The 14140-nt window shown below is 39.1% G+C and overlaps 1 protein-coding gene across 6 annotated transcripts in view; it reads right to left on the minus strand.

Annotated features, from left to right (window-relative positions):
• TRIP12 (thyroid hormone receptor interactor 12) overlaps positions 1 to 14140 on the minus strand; it is a 78991-nt gene that overhangs the window by 51343 nt on the left and 13508 nt on the right. For 5 of the 6 annotated variants that reach the window (XM_068955087.1, XM_068955088.1, XM_068955090.1 and 2 more), the window contains exon 2: positions 1163 to 1309. In XM_068955087.1, the coding sequence (XP_068811188.1) occupies positions 1163 to 1260 (98 nt within the window). In that variant the 5' untranslated portion in view covers positions 1261 to 1309. Of the gene's footprint in view, positions 1 to 1162; positions 1310 to 4464; positions 4527 to 14140 lie in introns of all 6 variants that reach the window. The other variant, XM_068955086.1, reaches the window with a different exon arrangement.

Below are 14140 nucleotides of genomic sequence, written 5' to 3' on the forward strand. Positions count from 1 at the left end.
TATGCTCCAGAAACAATGCTAGCCTGCAAAACAATCAAGCACCTAAGGCAGTCATTTCCCTCCCTCTTTGAGCTAAAGGAGGAAAGGACAGAAGCCACGTTTGTAATCTACATTACCATTATCTATTTTTCCATTTGTGTGGTATAGATTAGTTTAGAAAAAGCAAAGCTGTCTATCTGCCTATTGAACTATTTACCTTGAGGTTCCTTAGGAGAACAGCTAACATCTTTCACCCATCCAATAGTGACCCTGTTCTCAGTTACACTTTAACCTAGTAACAAATACACCATGTCTTCTTCATATGTTAGAGGAAGAGTTTGAATCCTTCATGGAGGAAACTTTTCTGTGTCACTGTCCTGCAGCATTCTAGTTCTCTTATACCAGAAGAGCCAAGCCCTAAAAAGCACATATTCAAAAAACTCCACCAGTAATACCCTGGAAGAAATAGAAATAATACACAGACAGGTGCTGCCTACAACGATACCATAATCTTTCTTCAGTAGACTAATATTTTAACTAAATTACAGAACAGGCATCCACATAGTCCTCCATTACATGAAGACTCTTACTTCCTGAATTGGCCTATCAGGAATTACACAGTCAGTATCCACAGGAAAGTTGCAAGGCTCTACTTTGTTCTGCACTATAGATGCAACTACTTACAGAAAAAAAATACAATTTGGTCCACTTGCTCACTAGTATGAATATATTAAGGGATGACAAGCCTATTGTTCTTGAATTATTCAAAAGCTGAACACAATTAACATACAGTGCAAGGGAACAGAAGGAAGCTAGTTATTTAGTCTTCTCCAAAAGGGACACAGATTTTCCTGGTATTTCAGGGACCACAGTTCCCCACCCCCACACACAAATTTTTGTTATTGGGCAGGAAAGAGGGGAAAGAATGTTATTAACTGCAATTTGCACGCTATAGCTCAGTCACACTTTTCCCCACAGATCTTTTAAGATATTATAATGCATGTTCAGGCCATGCATGCTTTCAGGCCATGAAACACCACCACAGGTAGCATTTGAGGGAAAAGAAGGTTTTTTACTCAAATTTCAGTGCTTGGATTTAAAGGAAGAAAATTTAATTCTCTACCTAGATCATATCAGCTTTGTTTTTTATACGTTAAAATACACTCGTAGATAATAATCATACCTTCCTCCTACTGCGTCGTCTTGTGGCTGGGCCCCAGCAGTGTTCCTCTGTGAACGTCGCAGTGACCCCCCTGGATTGTTATTAGGCCGGTTGGACATTGGCACCTCTCTCCTGAAGGGACATACCCTTTCTAGACACTATCATTCACTGAAAGACAAAAGAGATATAGTCACGTGAGACATGCAGCATGAAGACTCATAGCTATATCTCAAGAGACAAATGTAAAATGCCACAGTTTACACAAAAAATGGAAGACAAAAAAAAATCTTGGAAAAAACTAAGTCTTTCTTTACAAAGTGAGCTTCTTATGAAGGGTATTTATCTCAATAGACAGCAAACGAGCTTTTAAGTATATAAGGCACACATATTACTTGCACTGTTTCTTTCCTGGTAGACTTCTATAATTGTTTTATCTAAGAGACCATATAAATGCAATTTAGGAGAAACTGTTTGTCAATATTTATCAAAAACACACTAATTACTAAAAGTCAATGCTTGATACACAACCAGTAACTTTCAGAGAGGAAAATGACAATCTCAGTTTCAGGAATTGCCAGCAGTATACACAGGATTAAAGAAGTAACCTAACTACTGTACTTTTAAAGAAGCTTGCTTTCTTATACAACTTCTATCTGTGTTTAAAAAAAATAATAATAATAATTTCAGAAAAGAGATATAACTAAGAATAAGACATTAGCAGTCATAGGTGCCTAATTAGTGGGGAAAAAGCTTACTGTTTTAGACCAAAGAATTAATGAACTTGCACAATTACTGCAAGAAATCAGTATGATGGCCTTGCATTACTACTTCTGGAATATTTCACAGAATTACTGTGAGAATTCTGGAATTCTACAGATATTGTTTTGGTAGTCATTTATGGAACACAACCATAATGCCTCAACCACAGGCTTTTCAAGCCTGAGCCTCACTTAATCACTCCAGTGAAGAGAAATAATTTCTGTATCTTGTCCTAAATTGCTATTTTCAAACAAAAAGCATAGAGCTACGATCAGCAAATCCAGTTTTTCTGTTTTTAATTATGTGTAGAATCAAGTTTAAAAAGAGAGAGAGGGAGGGAGGCAGAGATATTTGCAGGTAAAAAAAGCCACAACAAGGGAAAACACTGAGTTTTTTTAGACTACAATAGTCCACATGCTGATTCAGTATCTGTAAGATCTACAGCACAGTAAGAAAGAAGTTTGCCAAATAATTTTTAACAACATTTCAGCTGCAGATAAATACCTAAGGCTCAGTTCAAATGTTAATGCCTCCAGTGAAATAACTCTGGACTCCTGGCATTGTCACTACAGCCAGATAATGCTTTACAGACTGTAATTGTCTGCTCCTCTGAAAGGAGTTACCAAAAAGGAGCAAAAGTGAGAAGAAAAAAAAAAAAAAAACACCCAGACTCACATACAATATCTTAAGTTGTTCTATTTTACTGTAGGTCACAGAAAACTAAGCATTGAAGTTGGTTTAGTTGTACTACATACCTTGTACAACACTGATAGGAACATGGATACAATCAAGACACCTGCACGGTACAAGAAATTAAGCAGCCAGGCTTCCGGTAGCCTAGATTCAGTCTTGTTACCCTGTAATGATACCACCTAGTACTAAAAGTTCTTGGCTCCACAGAAAGGTTTATAACAAAACAAAATAGTTTGCTCCACAAGATCTGAGGGGTGCACCAGCTTGCACCCAGACTGGTCAGGTTGAGGAGCGTTCAAGTGGCAGTGTTCTCTTCAGAGTGCAGCACAAATGCAAGACAACTAGCACAGTATTAACCGAGCCAAAAGCCGACTGAGGTTGTAGTGCTACCTACAGGGTCTAGGCAAAGTCAATCACAGGCACTGTCAAGTACTGATGAAGGGAAAATGCACAACAACAGAACTGCTGAGATTTTACAGGCGGCCACAACTGCGAACGGAATTGTTGCCCCTTAATCTAGAATACATAGGATGACGTCTTAATATTATTTGGAAATCTGACTGCCTCTCATCCCAGTATACCGGCCATAAAAAGAATGCGCATTCCACAAGGATTCATTCTGCAAAGAGCAACACTCACTCTAGAGCTCTACTATGTCAGCCTCATGCTTTCCCAGCTAGGATCAGTACCATGGGATCCTCAACACACCTGAAGAGTAACCAGAAAAAAACATGACACCTGAAATACTGGATCTGTCTAGGGAAACTTCCATTTAATATTGTTCTGTGGGTAATAGTGACTTTTTACGTAGTCCAGGCTTGAGTTATGCTGCAGAGAGCATTGTCATATGCAAGCTATTCAGCTGCACAGGAAACAGCAATGACAGCTGTCCTGTACAGAATCTGCCAAGGCAGGATGATGTCCAGTTAGTCCTCTCTATTCAGATCTCTCACCACACTACACTAAAACACTCAGTTACCACACGATTCCCGATTTGCCTTCATATATAATGCTGGATTGGCTTTTTTTCCCCCCCCTCTCCTCTTTAGATACCTAAACTCAAGGAGCTGCTCCATATTCCTAACTAACGATGCCAGTGCACGGACCCACAGGTGTTCTCCTCGTAAGTAAAATCATTTCAGATGGAGGATCAACTCTATAAACCAGCATTTCAAATAAATCCCCATCATATCTTCTGAAGACATGTTACAACTGAGTTTTAGTGACCACTGCTTGATTGCCACTACCAAAGAGTTGGTTTTGGTATTTTAAAGAGAAGCAACGTGAATTAATTCCTGTAGTAGCAAGGCCTAACAAACATACCTATTACAAGTTTTACAGCTACAAGTTGTATAGCTACCACAGTACTTGGAAAGGTTCCACAAGAACAAGATACAACCCCCTCCCCTCAGCTTGCAATAGAAGCCTTTTGTTTACCTTTTCTCTCCTGGAAAAGCTGATGGGAAGTGATCAACACTATCCTGTATCTTGGAAGGCAACAGAGGAAAGAGACAAAACTGTGGAACAAATCTGTATCACCTTTCACCACCATAAAGTACTCTGTAAAGGATAATGAACTGGATGTAGGCTATGATGCAGAAGAGAGAATGAGTAAATCCAAGCACTACAACAGGCTCTCTTCCTTAATCCATTTGGATCAGCTCTAGAACTGGCTTTGAAGTTCTTTTAAATAAGAGTCTTGGTAGCACAATGTTCTTCAGGGGCCTGCACTCCAGTTCATTGCTCAAAGTATGCCTAGTATCTCTGCCTATCATACACCACACTACCAGGCCAGTTATCTGCTTGGAGTTAAACTAAATTGGATGTGCCTATGTTCCCTTTTGTACCTTGGTCCAAAGGTAGTGCCTTACCTGATGCTGCAGCAGTGATCCAGCCTCTCAAAAGTGCAAGGCCTTAGTGCCCTGAAGTCAATCTTAGGCAAAAAGGGAGAGAAGGAAGAGAAGACAGAAGGATGTTCAGATGCCTTGTAATTTTAGTACATTTTTTTTCCGACAAGTTGTATATCTTACCAGCCAGAACTCAGAAAGAGTTTAGTGTACTTATTGAAAAGTATTAAACCTAAGACTTCAGATCTTTTTCTGTCACTTCAGCGTAGATAACAAATTTCTTGACAAAACGTCAACTGTAATGACTCTAGTCAATTAAACGTAGAAGCAACACTCTTAAGTGTGAAAGTACACAACACACATTGAAGAGTTTGAGACTTTTTTAAATGTAGCTGAACTGAAGAACTTAAGCAGTTACTAAGCGATATGCTGTAACTTCTTCGGATCTACATTAGTTTATTTTCAATTTCATAGCTGCACCTCATTTTTGTTCATAGCTTTCAAAGTTCTCCTCCTTTACCTGCAAACATACATACCTATTTTCTTGCCTTGCAAGCAAGCACTTGGCAAGCCCTCACTCAAGTATTTCTACTTTACCATCTGACTCAAATTCAGTATTAAGAAGCAGAATTTTTACTGCAGTCAGTTGATTTAAACCAAGCCCTGTGCAGCTGATTTTTACACAAATCATCTTCCTCACTATACTTTCTCAGTTCAACAGTTATTCACTCTGCCCACTTCCTTTTGCATTGCAGCCCTCATCTTCTAAACGTAACTGAGCTTTTATGTCAAAGCTCCATGCAGGCAGAAGCTTGTATTCTTAGTTTAGGACACCACTGTCCCTTCTGCTAGTAGAAATAGTTCTTGGAATAATTTAGGGAGTGGATAGAGCAAATGTGGTCATAGAGAATTTTGTAGGAAATCTCTCATCTCCTGAGTTCTCCTCCCTCCCTCCCTTCAATCTGAGGGCAAGTTTTCATACACAAACAAGGGAAAGAGAGTGTTCCACGAGCTAAGTACAATACGGTTGCTGGATTTCAGTGGCCTTTATGCAAAGCCTACGCTATTCAGCTGCATGAAGACACTGGGCATTAAAGAATAATAAGTTTTCCCTTCTTCCAACACAGAAAGAGCAGCTCCCACTTATTTTCTTATCTGCTTTATTTCCATCTTCCTCCCCATCACAAGCTGTCTACGTGACTTCAAGATGCTACAGTACACTGCAGCTTACCTACTATACCGCATGTAAAGTTTCTACAGTGACTTATTAGATTAACTTTATTTTGATGTAGAAACTGCACAAAATTCCACCGACTCACACATAAGGCTTGCTTAGACTTTTTTGTATTCCTCCTATTCTGAAGAAAGAACAAGAAAATACAAAAAAATCCACTATTCAAATTCAATACAATTACAAAAATTTTCAAAGTAAAAAAGATTCTACAGCCTCCCAGCACTGTAACGTTACCTTAGTTGCAGGGAAGACAAACTAAGAATCAAGAAGTTTCTTATTTAAAAAAAAAAAAAAAAAGGATGTTAGGTGGTAAGGAAACAGATTTCTACACCTGCTCCAGCATAGGATTTCCACAGACTTAGAAGTAGCATAGTTATTAATGTCTTCTAAGAGAATTAATAAGATATTGATGGGAAGACAAACAGTTAATAGCACACTGAGACAAACTCCTCCTCAAATCCGGTGTCTTTCTGACGCAGGGTTCAATCTGAGTACAAGTTAGAATCACCCAAAAAGCCTAGGCTGGAAGGTACCTCCGGAGATCATCTGATCTAACCTTCTGTTGAAAGCAGGGCCTTAGATTAAATGCTAGAGCTCTCTAATTCTGCTGACAAGTGATAATTTCTGAATCAGGAGGACTAGATATATTCTGCAAGAGCAGAAAAGGTGACTCACAAGAGAACCCCTGAAGGGAGGGAAAAGAAAAAAAAAAAATCAACAATTAAATAAGAAATCAAAGTATCACGTCAGGTATCAGGCTGTACAGAGGAAACACTAACAGATTGCCAGAGAAATAACATTTTAAATAGAAGCATCTGATGAACAGCCATGTAAGAGATGTGACTTCAAGTAACCTAAGATCTCAGATCTGTGTAGATGTACAGTTGTGCAAGGACACACTCCCCACCCCTCCTGGGTGCAACATTTGTAAGCAGAAAAGAACCAGCTCTGGCCCTGCTCCTCACTGCAATCGTATGCAGTTCAGAGAATGCTCCCTCCCCTTCAGTTCCTCGATATTACAAGCAAGTAACCTGGACTAAGATGAGGAAGAAAGCACGTGGGCACAGACTGCAAGTATCAAAGGACTTCAGTCACTGAAAAGGTTAGTCTTCCATGACTAGTTCACACATCCACTCTTGCACTGGCCAGCTTTAGACTGCGTCCAAGCTGTTAGCCAGAGAGATTTTTCTAACTGCTGACCCCTTCCCTCCCCACCAAAACAAAACAAGCAAACAAAAAAAAAAACCCACCAACCTTCAGCACAACTTTGTTCCCAGATTCATTTGCAATGGAACAGTTCTTGTGGCTACTCTGCAATCATTAGGTTGGAAGAATTTCTTAGCCATTGCAAAATTAGCTCATATATTATATGCTAAGAGGAGAGGTATGGATACTGCAGAAAAATTCTCAAATTCCAGTGGACCATAAATATATTCAAGCTACAGACTCCACAGAAAGCAGTCAACAAGGGAGGGGGAGTTATCCACGTCTCCTCTGAACTTACAACATGGGCAGCCATCTGAAGATTACAGTACCCTTTGGGATTTGCCACATTAGGGAGAAGTCAGCTTCTCCTTAGACCTTTCAAGGGCTCAGACCTCACCTACACTTTTAGTTGACACAAAGCTAGGGGCATTCTAGAAGGCTACGCTCATGGACTCAACAAAACAGGTTGCTAGGAGCTTGAAAGGACATAACCACCATGTTAAAATTCACTGGACTACAGAGTCTACATGAATACGTCTATAATGACCTATAGAAAGGGAACAGAAAATTTTGGCACAAGAGAGAAAGGGGAAAAAGAGCTTAAAAAAAAAAAAAAAGCTTTGCTTCATTATATTATGGTTCAGAATTAGTGGGAATTATACCGCTAAACAGCGGTTAGAATATCCAGTGCCTCAAGATTTACAAGTTCCTAGAGCAGACAGGATCACCTATTTGCCTCTGAAGAGATGTATAACAGTGCTCACTAGAAGAGTGCCCAGACTGTTAGGATGGACTGGGTGATCTGACAAGTATGCAACCCAGCCCAGCAAAGCAGCATCCTTAACTACTGACTTCCATTTGGTGAAAGGACTGGAAGATACCTGTGCAAAAGATACTGTAACTTGAGAAGGTGTCTTCTGGGGAACTCAGAGATCAAGTATAGTTTAGGGTATTATTTAAATACACGCTACCGCACACTCTGGAGTTGACAAAAACAATCTGGTGATGGTGGGAAGATATTAGAGTTGCAAAAACTGAACAGTCTCCCCTTGTTTGAACAGGTCAATTGAATTCTAAGCTTGAGACTGCAGAGAGATTTTGCTGGGTCTGCTAGGGAAAAACAAACTGAAGAGGTCCTTAGTGACCTGAAGGAAGCTCAAGACCTCGTTCCATAAAGATCACTGTAAGACCTTGCACCAATCCTTTGTTTAAGGAGAGAACAGTGAACTGGCCTATATCACAGCTAGAACCTCAGTGGGTCCTTCTAGGCTGTGGAAAATCCAAACTGAAATACCAAACAGGACTCAAGGCTATAGGAAACCACAGGTCGATTGGATTGAAGTGTTAAGAGATGGTTAAGAGACTGGCTAATATTAAGACCGTAAAAGCCTCAATCCCCTATACTCTTTTCCTCTGGAGCTGCAGAGGCCACAGTCAGAGGAGGCAAACTAAAAGAGTTACCTGAAACAAAGATAATGCTGTTTGAGAGCATCCCTCTTCAGTTCTGCCATCTCATTGCTTTGTTTATGCTATGTTAATCAAGGACAGAAGACATACAAGAAGTTGTTTCACTCTTCTTTGGACTACTTTGGTACACACACAAAAAGCATTCAGATATCATCCAGACCTTGTATCTGCATTCAAAAGAGAAGTTAAAAGTAGAAGGCATTTCATTTTATCCTCTTACTTCTCTATAGTTCAACATTCTCTCTCATTGTCCAAAGCAACTATTCATCTGCTTTCTGGAAATATCAGTAATGGAGCTAGTTTTTAAAAAACCCAATCCCTTAGAAGATTTATTTACAAGAGTAGAATTCAGAGAACTCCAAGAAAAAAAACAGTGTGTTACCCTTCCAGAACTATGAAACTTTGTGACCTGTCAGAACTGGTTCAGTAGAAATTATTATCAGTATATTGTTCAACATGAAATCATTAATGAATGAAGGGAATGCTCTCAATGGCAGAATGCCATGACTCAGCACTTCAGGTGTTATAAACATGAAAGTTTTCTTTGTAGTTTTAGTCCTCAGTGTTTTCTTTTTAAAAAAAACAGCTGAACTGCTACAGTTTACTGCTACATTAAGCTCTGTTGCATAATTCAGTCAATACTGCAGCAGTTAGTCTTCGTAGTTGTAAGCAAAAAAAAAAAATAATAATCAAAAGCATAGGAACCCAGAAACCCTGGATCAATTTATATTCAATAAAAGAACGGTCTAATCTGGATAGCTGCAAGTCAGCCAACAATAGTTCAACCTCAGAAAAAGCCCAGAGAAGCCATCTCAGTTGGATGAAAGATTTGTGTTGGCACAGGGAGAGCCAGTGTATATAAACATCAAAACCCAATATAGCAATAGAGCTGTAGAACACTTAATGAGTTCTTGTCTCTATTTGTTCATAGATATTTTCCTGTTTAGCGCCAGAACGGGAAAGAGAAGAGAAGGAGGAGGAACAGATGCACACAAAGTTTATTCTTCTGTACACTGGTGTCGCATCACAAAATGTCTCTGCCAGATCACATGCTATAGCAAGAGCTTGACTTCACCTCTGCAGGAACTTCAACCTTATTCCTACTTACCAAAAAGCTGCTAGACAGAGAAGCTTACACTATGAGTCTCAGTAGGCAATTCTGTTTCACTGGTGCTAATACAAATGCAGTTGCAACTTGTTAGCAACAATGGAAACAATGCTCTTAAACTTTTTTCCTTTTGAATTAAAGGACAGCTGCTATCTCTTCTTCAAAGGAAAATATTTTCCAACAACCAGCTTCATTCTGGGTAGAGAGTTCTAGATAGAACTGATAGGAATTCTTCTTTGTTTCTAACAGATCCCCAATTAAACCCATCATAAGCAGTAAAAGTCAAATCTCATCTCTCCTTCATTTCCAGCTTCTCTAGAAAGCCATATTTAATACAAGCCAAAACTCACCATCTGTGTGGGCGTTTAAGCCTTCAGTAACCAAAAACAAAAGAACAGAAAGTCATGATGTCTGGCAAGCCTGAGGAAGAATATTACCTTTGGAAGATGGGTATGAATTTGAGTAAGAGGCTTTTACCTTCTGTGAGAGATAACATGTAAGCAAGCACAGAATCATTGATGAGGTGGAGATCATTAACACTGCCAGAACAAAGGTAAACTAGGAATTGATCAAATAAGACCAAGGAAACAGGTTTGGGAAAGTCAGAGAGGGGGGGAAAAAAAAAAAAAAAAAAAAAGGGACACATTTACTGTCAGTGAAAGAAGATAGTTGAGTGATTATCACAACTTCAAGTTTAGAAGTTGAATTTCAGTATCTTCATGCAAGTGAACCAAGAAATATCCATCAGCAAGTACTCCAAGTCTGCCCTAGCCAAAGCTTAATGCCCAGCTACCTTTGAGCCGTACAGCTCCATTTACTTCCACATCGTGAGTTTGAACACAAAACCTGCTGCTGTAACACCAAGCCTCTTCCCCCCTCTAATCCCACAGAACAGACGCTGCCTTATTTGCAGTTTGCCATCCACATGCATCTGGCACTTATAGCCCTGTAGTGAAACAGGGGCAACAGCACTACAAGTCAAATATGGATAAGGTACACACCTATGTCCTACCTGCAGAGGCTGTTAGACAGCACATGCTCCACATTGCAGCACGGCAGGCTGCTTAAGCCCTACCAAATACCTCAATTTTTGCCGTGTTATCTTAAATTAGAGAGGGCCAGGAGCTTAGTTGCTGGTGAAATATGGCTTGGCCACCCAAAGTCTAAATCAATGTAAGATGATCTTGGCAATCTTCTAGGTAACTTGGGGGGGGGAAGGGAAAAGGAAAATGAGAAGAATTTAAATGAGCCACTAGGATGAAGAAATGTAGAGTCCTGATCTTACAGAAGTTACTGCAGGAAGAAGAAATAAAATGTTGATCTGTACAGGCAGATCAGAAAAGTGCCACAGATGAAACCAAGATTACAGCTTTCAGTAGGGGTGCTATGTAGATTTTAGAAAACAATGAGGGAGGAAAAGAGGTCTTCATTCTGGTAACATCCAGTCTCAATTGCTGCATACTAGCTTATATACAGAAATGCCAAAAGTTGCGAAGCCTGTTCACTCATACCAGCAGCAATTAAGGAGCGATACTTGAAAGGTAAAAGAACCCTGGGTTTCCAGAAGAAGAAAAAAGTACTCATATGTTATCTGCTTAACTAACACGGTTATCTGCTTAACTAAGACATCATTCAGAAAAGTTTTGGATAAATTAGGAGGTTGGGGTTTTTTTTTTTTGGTTTGTTTGTTTTTAAAATCACTGATATTTAGCAGTTATGCGACTGGACATCCACTGAGGCTTCCCTTCCTACCATTTCTCAAAGAGGTTGTAATACAAGTGCCAAAAGAAGTCATAGGTGTAATGCATAACAAGATTCCTATGCCACATAAGACAGTCAAAGGAGTGTTTTAATTCTAGTTCTTCTTGAGGAAGAAATTTAATTAAAAATTGGTTAAGGTTCAATTCCTGCTTCCTCAGCGCTGGATTTGTATATGAAGCTTTAGGTATCATAAGGATACTGCAACAGAGATTTTAAAAAACTGCATGTTTCTAAACGAGGTACTGCTCAAAACATTGGCATCTTTGAATTAAATGCCACAGGTGCATCTTTTCAACCAAAGAAAAACAACTCTATACATTGACATTTTACCTTGCAGTAGCATAACTAAAAGTTCTTGCATACATTTATCAAATTACTAGCACAAGACATTTATCTTGCATCAAAACAAGAACCAAACTACTTACCAAATATTCTTTATAGAGAAACAGAAGTTCCATACTAAAGCTGAACCAAAAAAGTCACACCCAGAGCAACACCTATTAATATACTGAGGATTAAGCTGTCTTTAAACTGATCCTATCATCAATAGGATCAGGATTGCACTGTGCTCAGAGCTATTATTTCATGATAACTACATGCTCAAGAACATACAATATTAGCTTCCAAAACTGCATTTTAGAAAGATTCCAGTCCTTACAGTTGTAGAAAAAAGTTGTCAAAAAGCCCGGGTTCCAAACTTCATACAAAAAAATCAAACAACTTTATGACAACGTTTACTGACAAGATTGTCTACCTCCCTCCAGCTTTACACTACTCGTCTCATAAAATGAATGCACAGAAACAAGGTGTTGTACAAAAATATGGGTAAAGCACATATATGTCTATAGAGCCTGAATATGGAGAGTTAAAGCACTGAACTTAGGAAGTCTAAAGAGTAGAGCTCTTCCTAGTGCATTTTAGCAGGATGCCAGACTTTGTCTTAATTTTAAGCTAGACAAAGGCGTGGAAGTTTTTAAATACAGATAAAAAACGTCTGCTGCAAATTCCTCTCTTCCTTCCTATCTGTGCAAGCATCACTAGCCCTTTCCTCTGCTCTACCGTACCTACTTACCTCCTCTCTCTCCCAGGCTACTCAACACACTTTCCTTGCACAAGCACCCTGAATAATTATGGCCATATTTTACAGTTCACAAGATTAACATGCTGATGAAATACAGTGTTTTTCCTCAGTGTCATAACATGGTCAGGCTTGCCACAGAGTCTGAAGAATTCCTTGGTCATTTCAGAGGTGGGGGAAAAAAAAAAAGAATGCTTCCTGCCTGGTAAAGAGACATTATTCCAGAAGATGCTGCCTAAATCTGTTTGATATATTTTATTACCTCCTAGCTGAACTACTGCTATGTAATGTATTGAAGGATTCACAGACTCCCAGCAGTGCAGAGCCAGAGATCAGAAAAACATGAAGCTTTTCCACAGCTCCAAGATACTTACAAAAGAATGAGCAGAGCTGTAGGCTTTCTATGGCTTAATCTCAGGACACCCAAAAATGATTATTTAAGAACCAGATATTACAATAGTAGATTTGATAATCCTTTGCTCTCGCAATTTGCTCTGTGTTCCAACCGGAATACTCAAGAGTTGCCTCCTATATAGGTGACCTTTTGTCCTACATTAATGTCCAACTGCCTTACAAGCAAAGCCACAACCTCTCAGAAGTTGCATACTGATTCTGCCTTGGCTAGAACTGAAAGAGAACATGGTGGGGAGGAGAGGAAAGGAAAACAGGGTTTCCCTGTAAGTACTTTCTGCGTACATCAAGGCTAGAACACATGAAGCAAAGCTATGCATCCACATTGTTAGGCTCCTAAAAGGCAGAACTGGAAACATTCAAACTTCACTTAAGTCCCGAACAAGATATTTTCTCCCCCTCACCCTCCCCCAAAAAGAAAACACACACACACAAGGCATTCATACAGCTTCAGAACTATTCTGCACGTCCTCCTTGCTGTTTATTTTAAGCCATTTAATAAAATATACTAATACAAGAAATTCAAGACAACCAAAAGATAATTAACTGGAGAGGGCAGCCTTATCACAATACACCTCTCTTTACAACACTTAAGTATAAAATGCACAGGGAATAGAGCGACTTAAGGTGAAAGATTAAAGAAAGAACATGAAGCAGGTAGGCTTAAGCAGAAAGGAGAAAATAGCTGTAGGCCCAACACCTGCTGGCCCAGAAGCGAGTACAGTTTCTTCCTTCCCTCCCTGCTGCACAGTATCTTATCACATCAGATGCAAAATTTAGTTACATCATAAAGGCTGCAGCCTCTCCTTAATCTTATATTTGTTCACTATGGAGAGATACTTACCTAGGAGCATAAACATCCCCATCCCACACACGAAGAATTAAATATTCTAGTAATGATGACATCATCAGTACCTCTACTTCCCCACCTCATATTTTTGGAATACTGCATTTATTTTAACAGTTAGTTCCCCGAATCTCCAACTCCCATTTGGGACCAAAGATGCTAAATTAATTGAATGAACTTTGGGTCTTTTTCCTCTATGCTTTTCAAATGCATTTGTATGTTTGCTTTGTATTTAAAGGCTCCTCTGGCAGAACAGCCTTGGGATACAGATACCATGTACTGAACTTTGAAAACAGTCAAATCCATCTGGCATGAAGTATTTTTACAGACAATGAAAGTTAAATAGCTTGATAGTGCTGCTTATCAAAGTTGTGGTAACTACTAATAAAAAGTTCAAACTGTTTATTATTGTCTATTTTGATTAATTAGAAAATGGCTTGTATAAAGCTTCTAAAACTGACTTTTCATATCAACAACCTGGTGCTGTAGTTTCAAATACCAAGGACAACATATGCCATTAGTATGTACTAGTATGGAAACACTTCTTACATTATGCAACTACATGATACAGTCTGAAAGGTTTTGTTT

Source organism: Struthio camelus, chromosome 9 (assembly GCF_040807025.1).
Source record: "Struthio camelus isolate bStrCam1 chromosome 9, bStrCam1.hap1, whole genome shotgun sequence".
NCBI classification, from domain to species: Eukaryota; Metazoa; Chordata; class Aves; order Struthioniformes; family Struthionidae; genus Struthio; species Struthio camelus.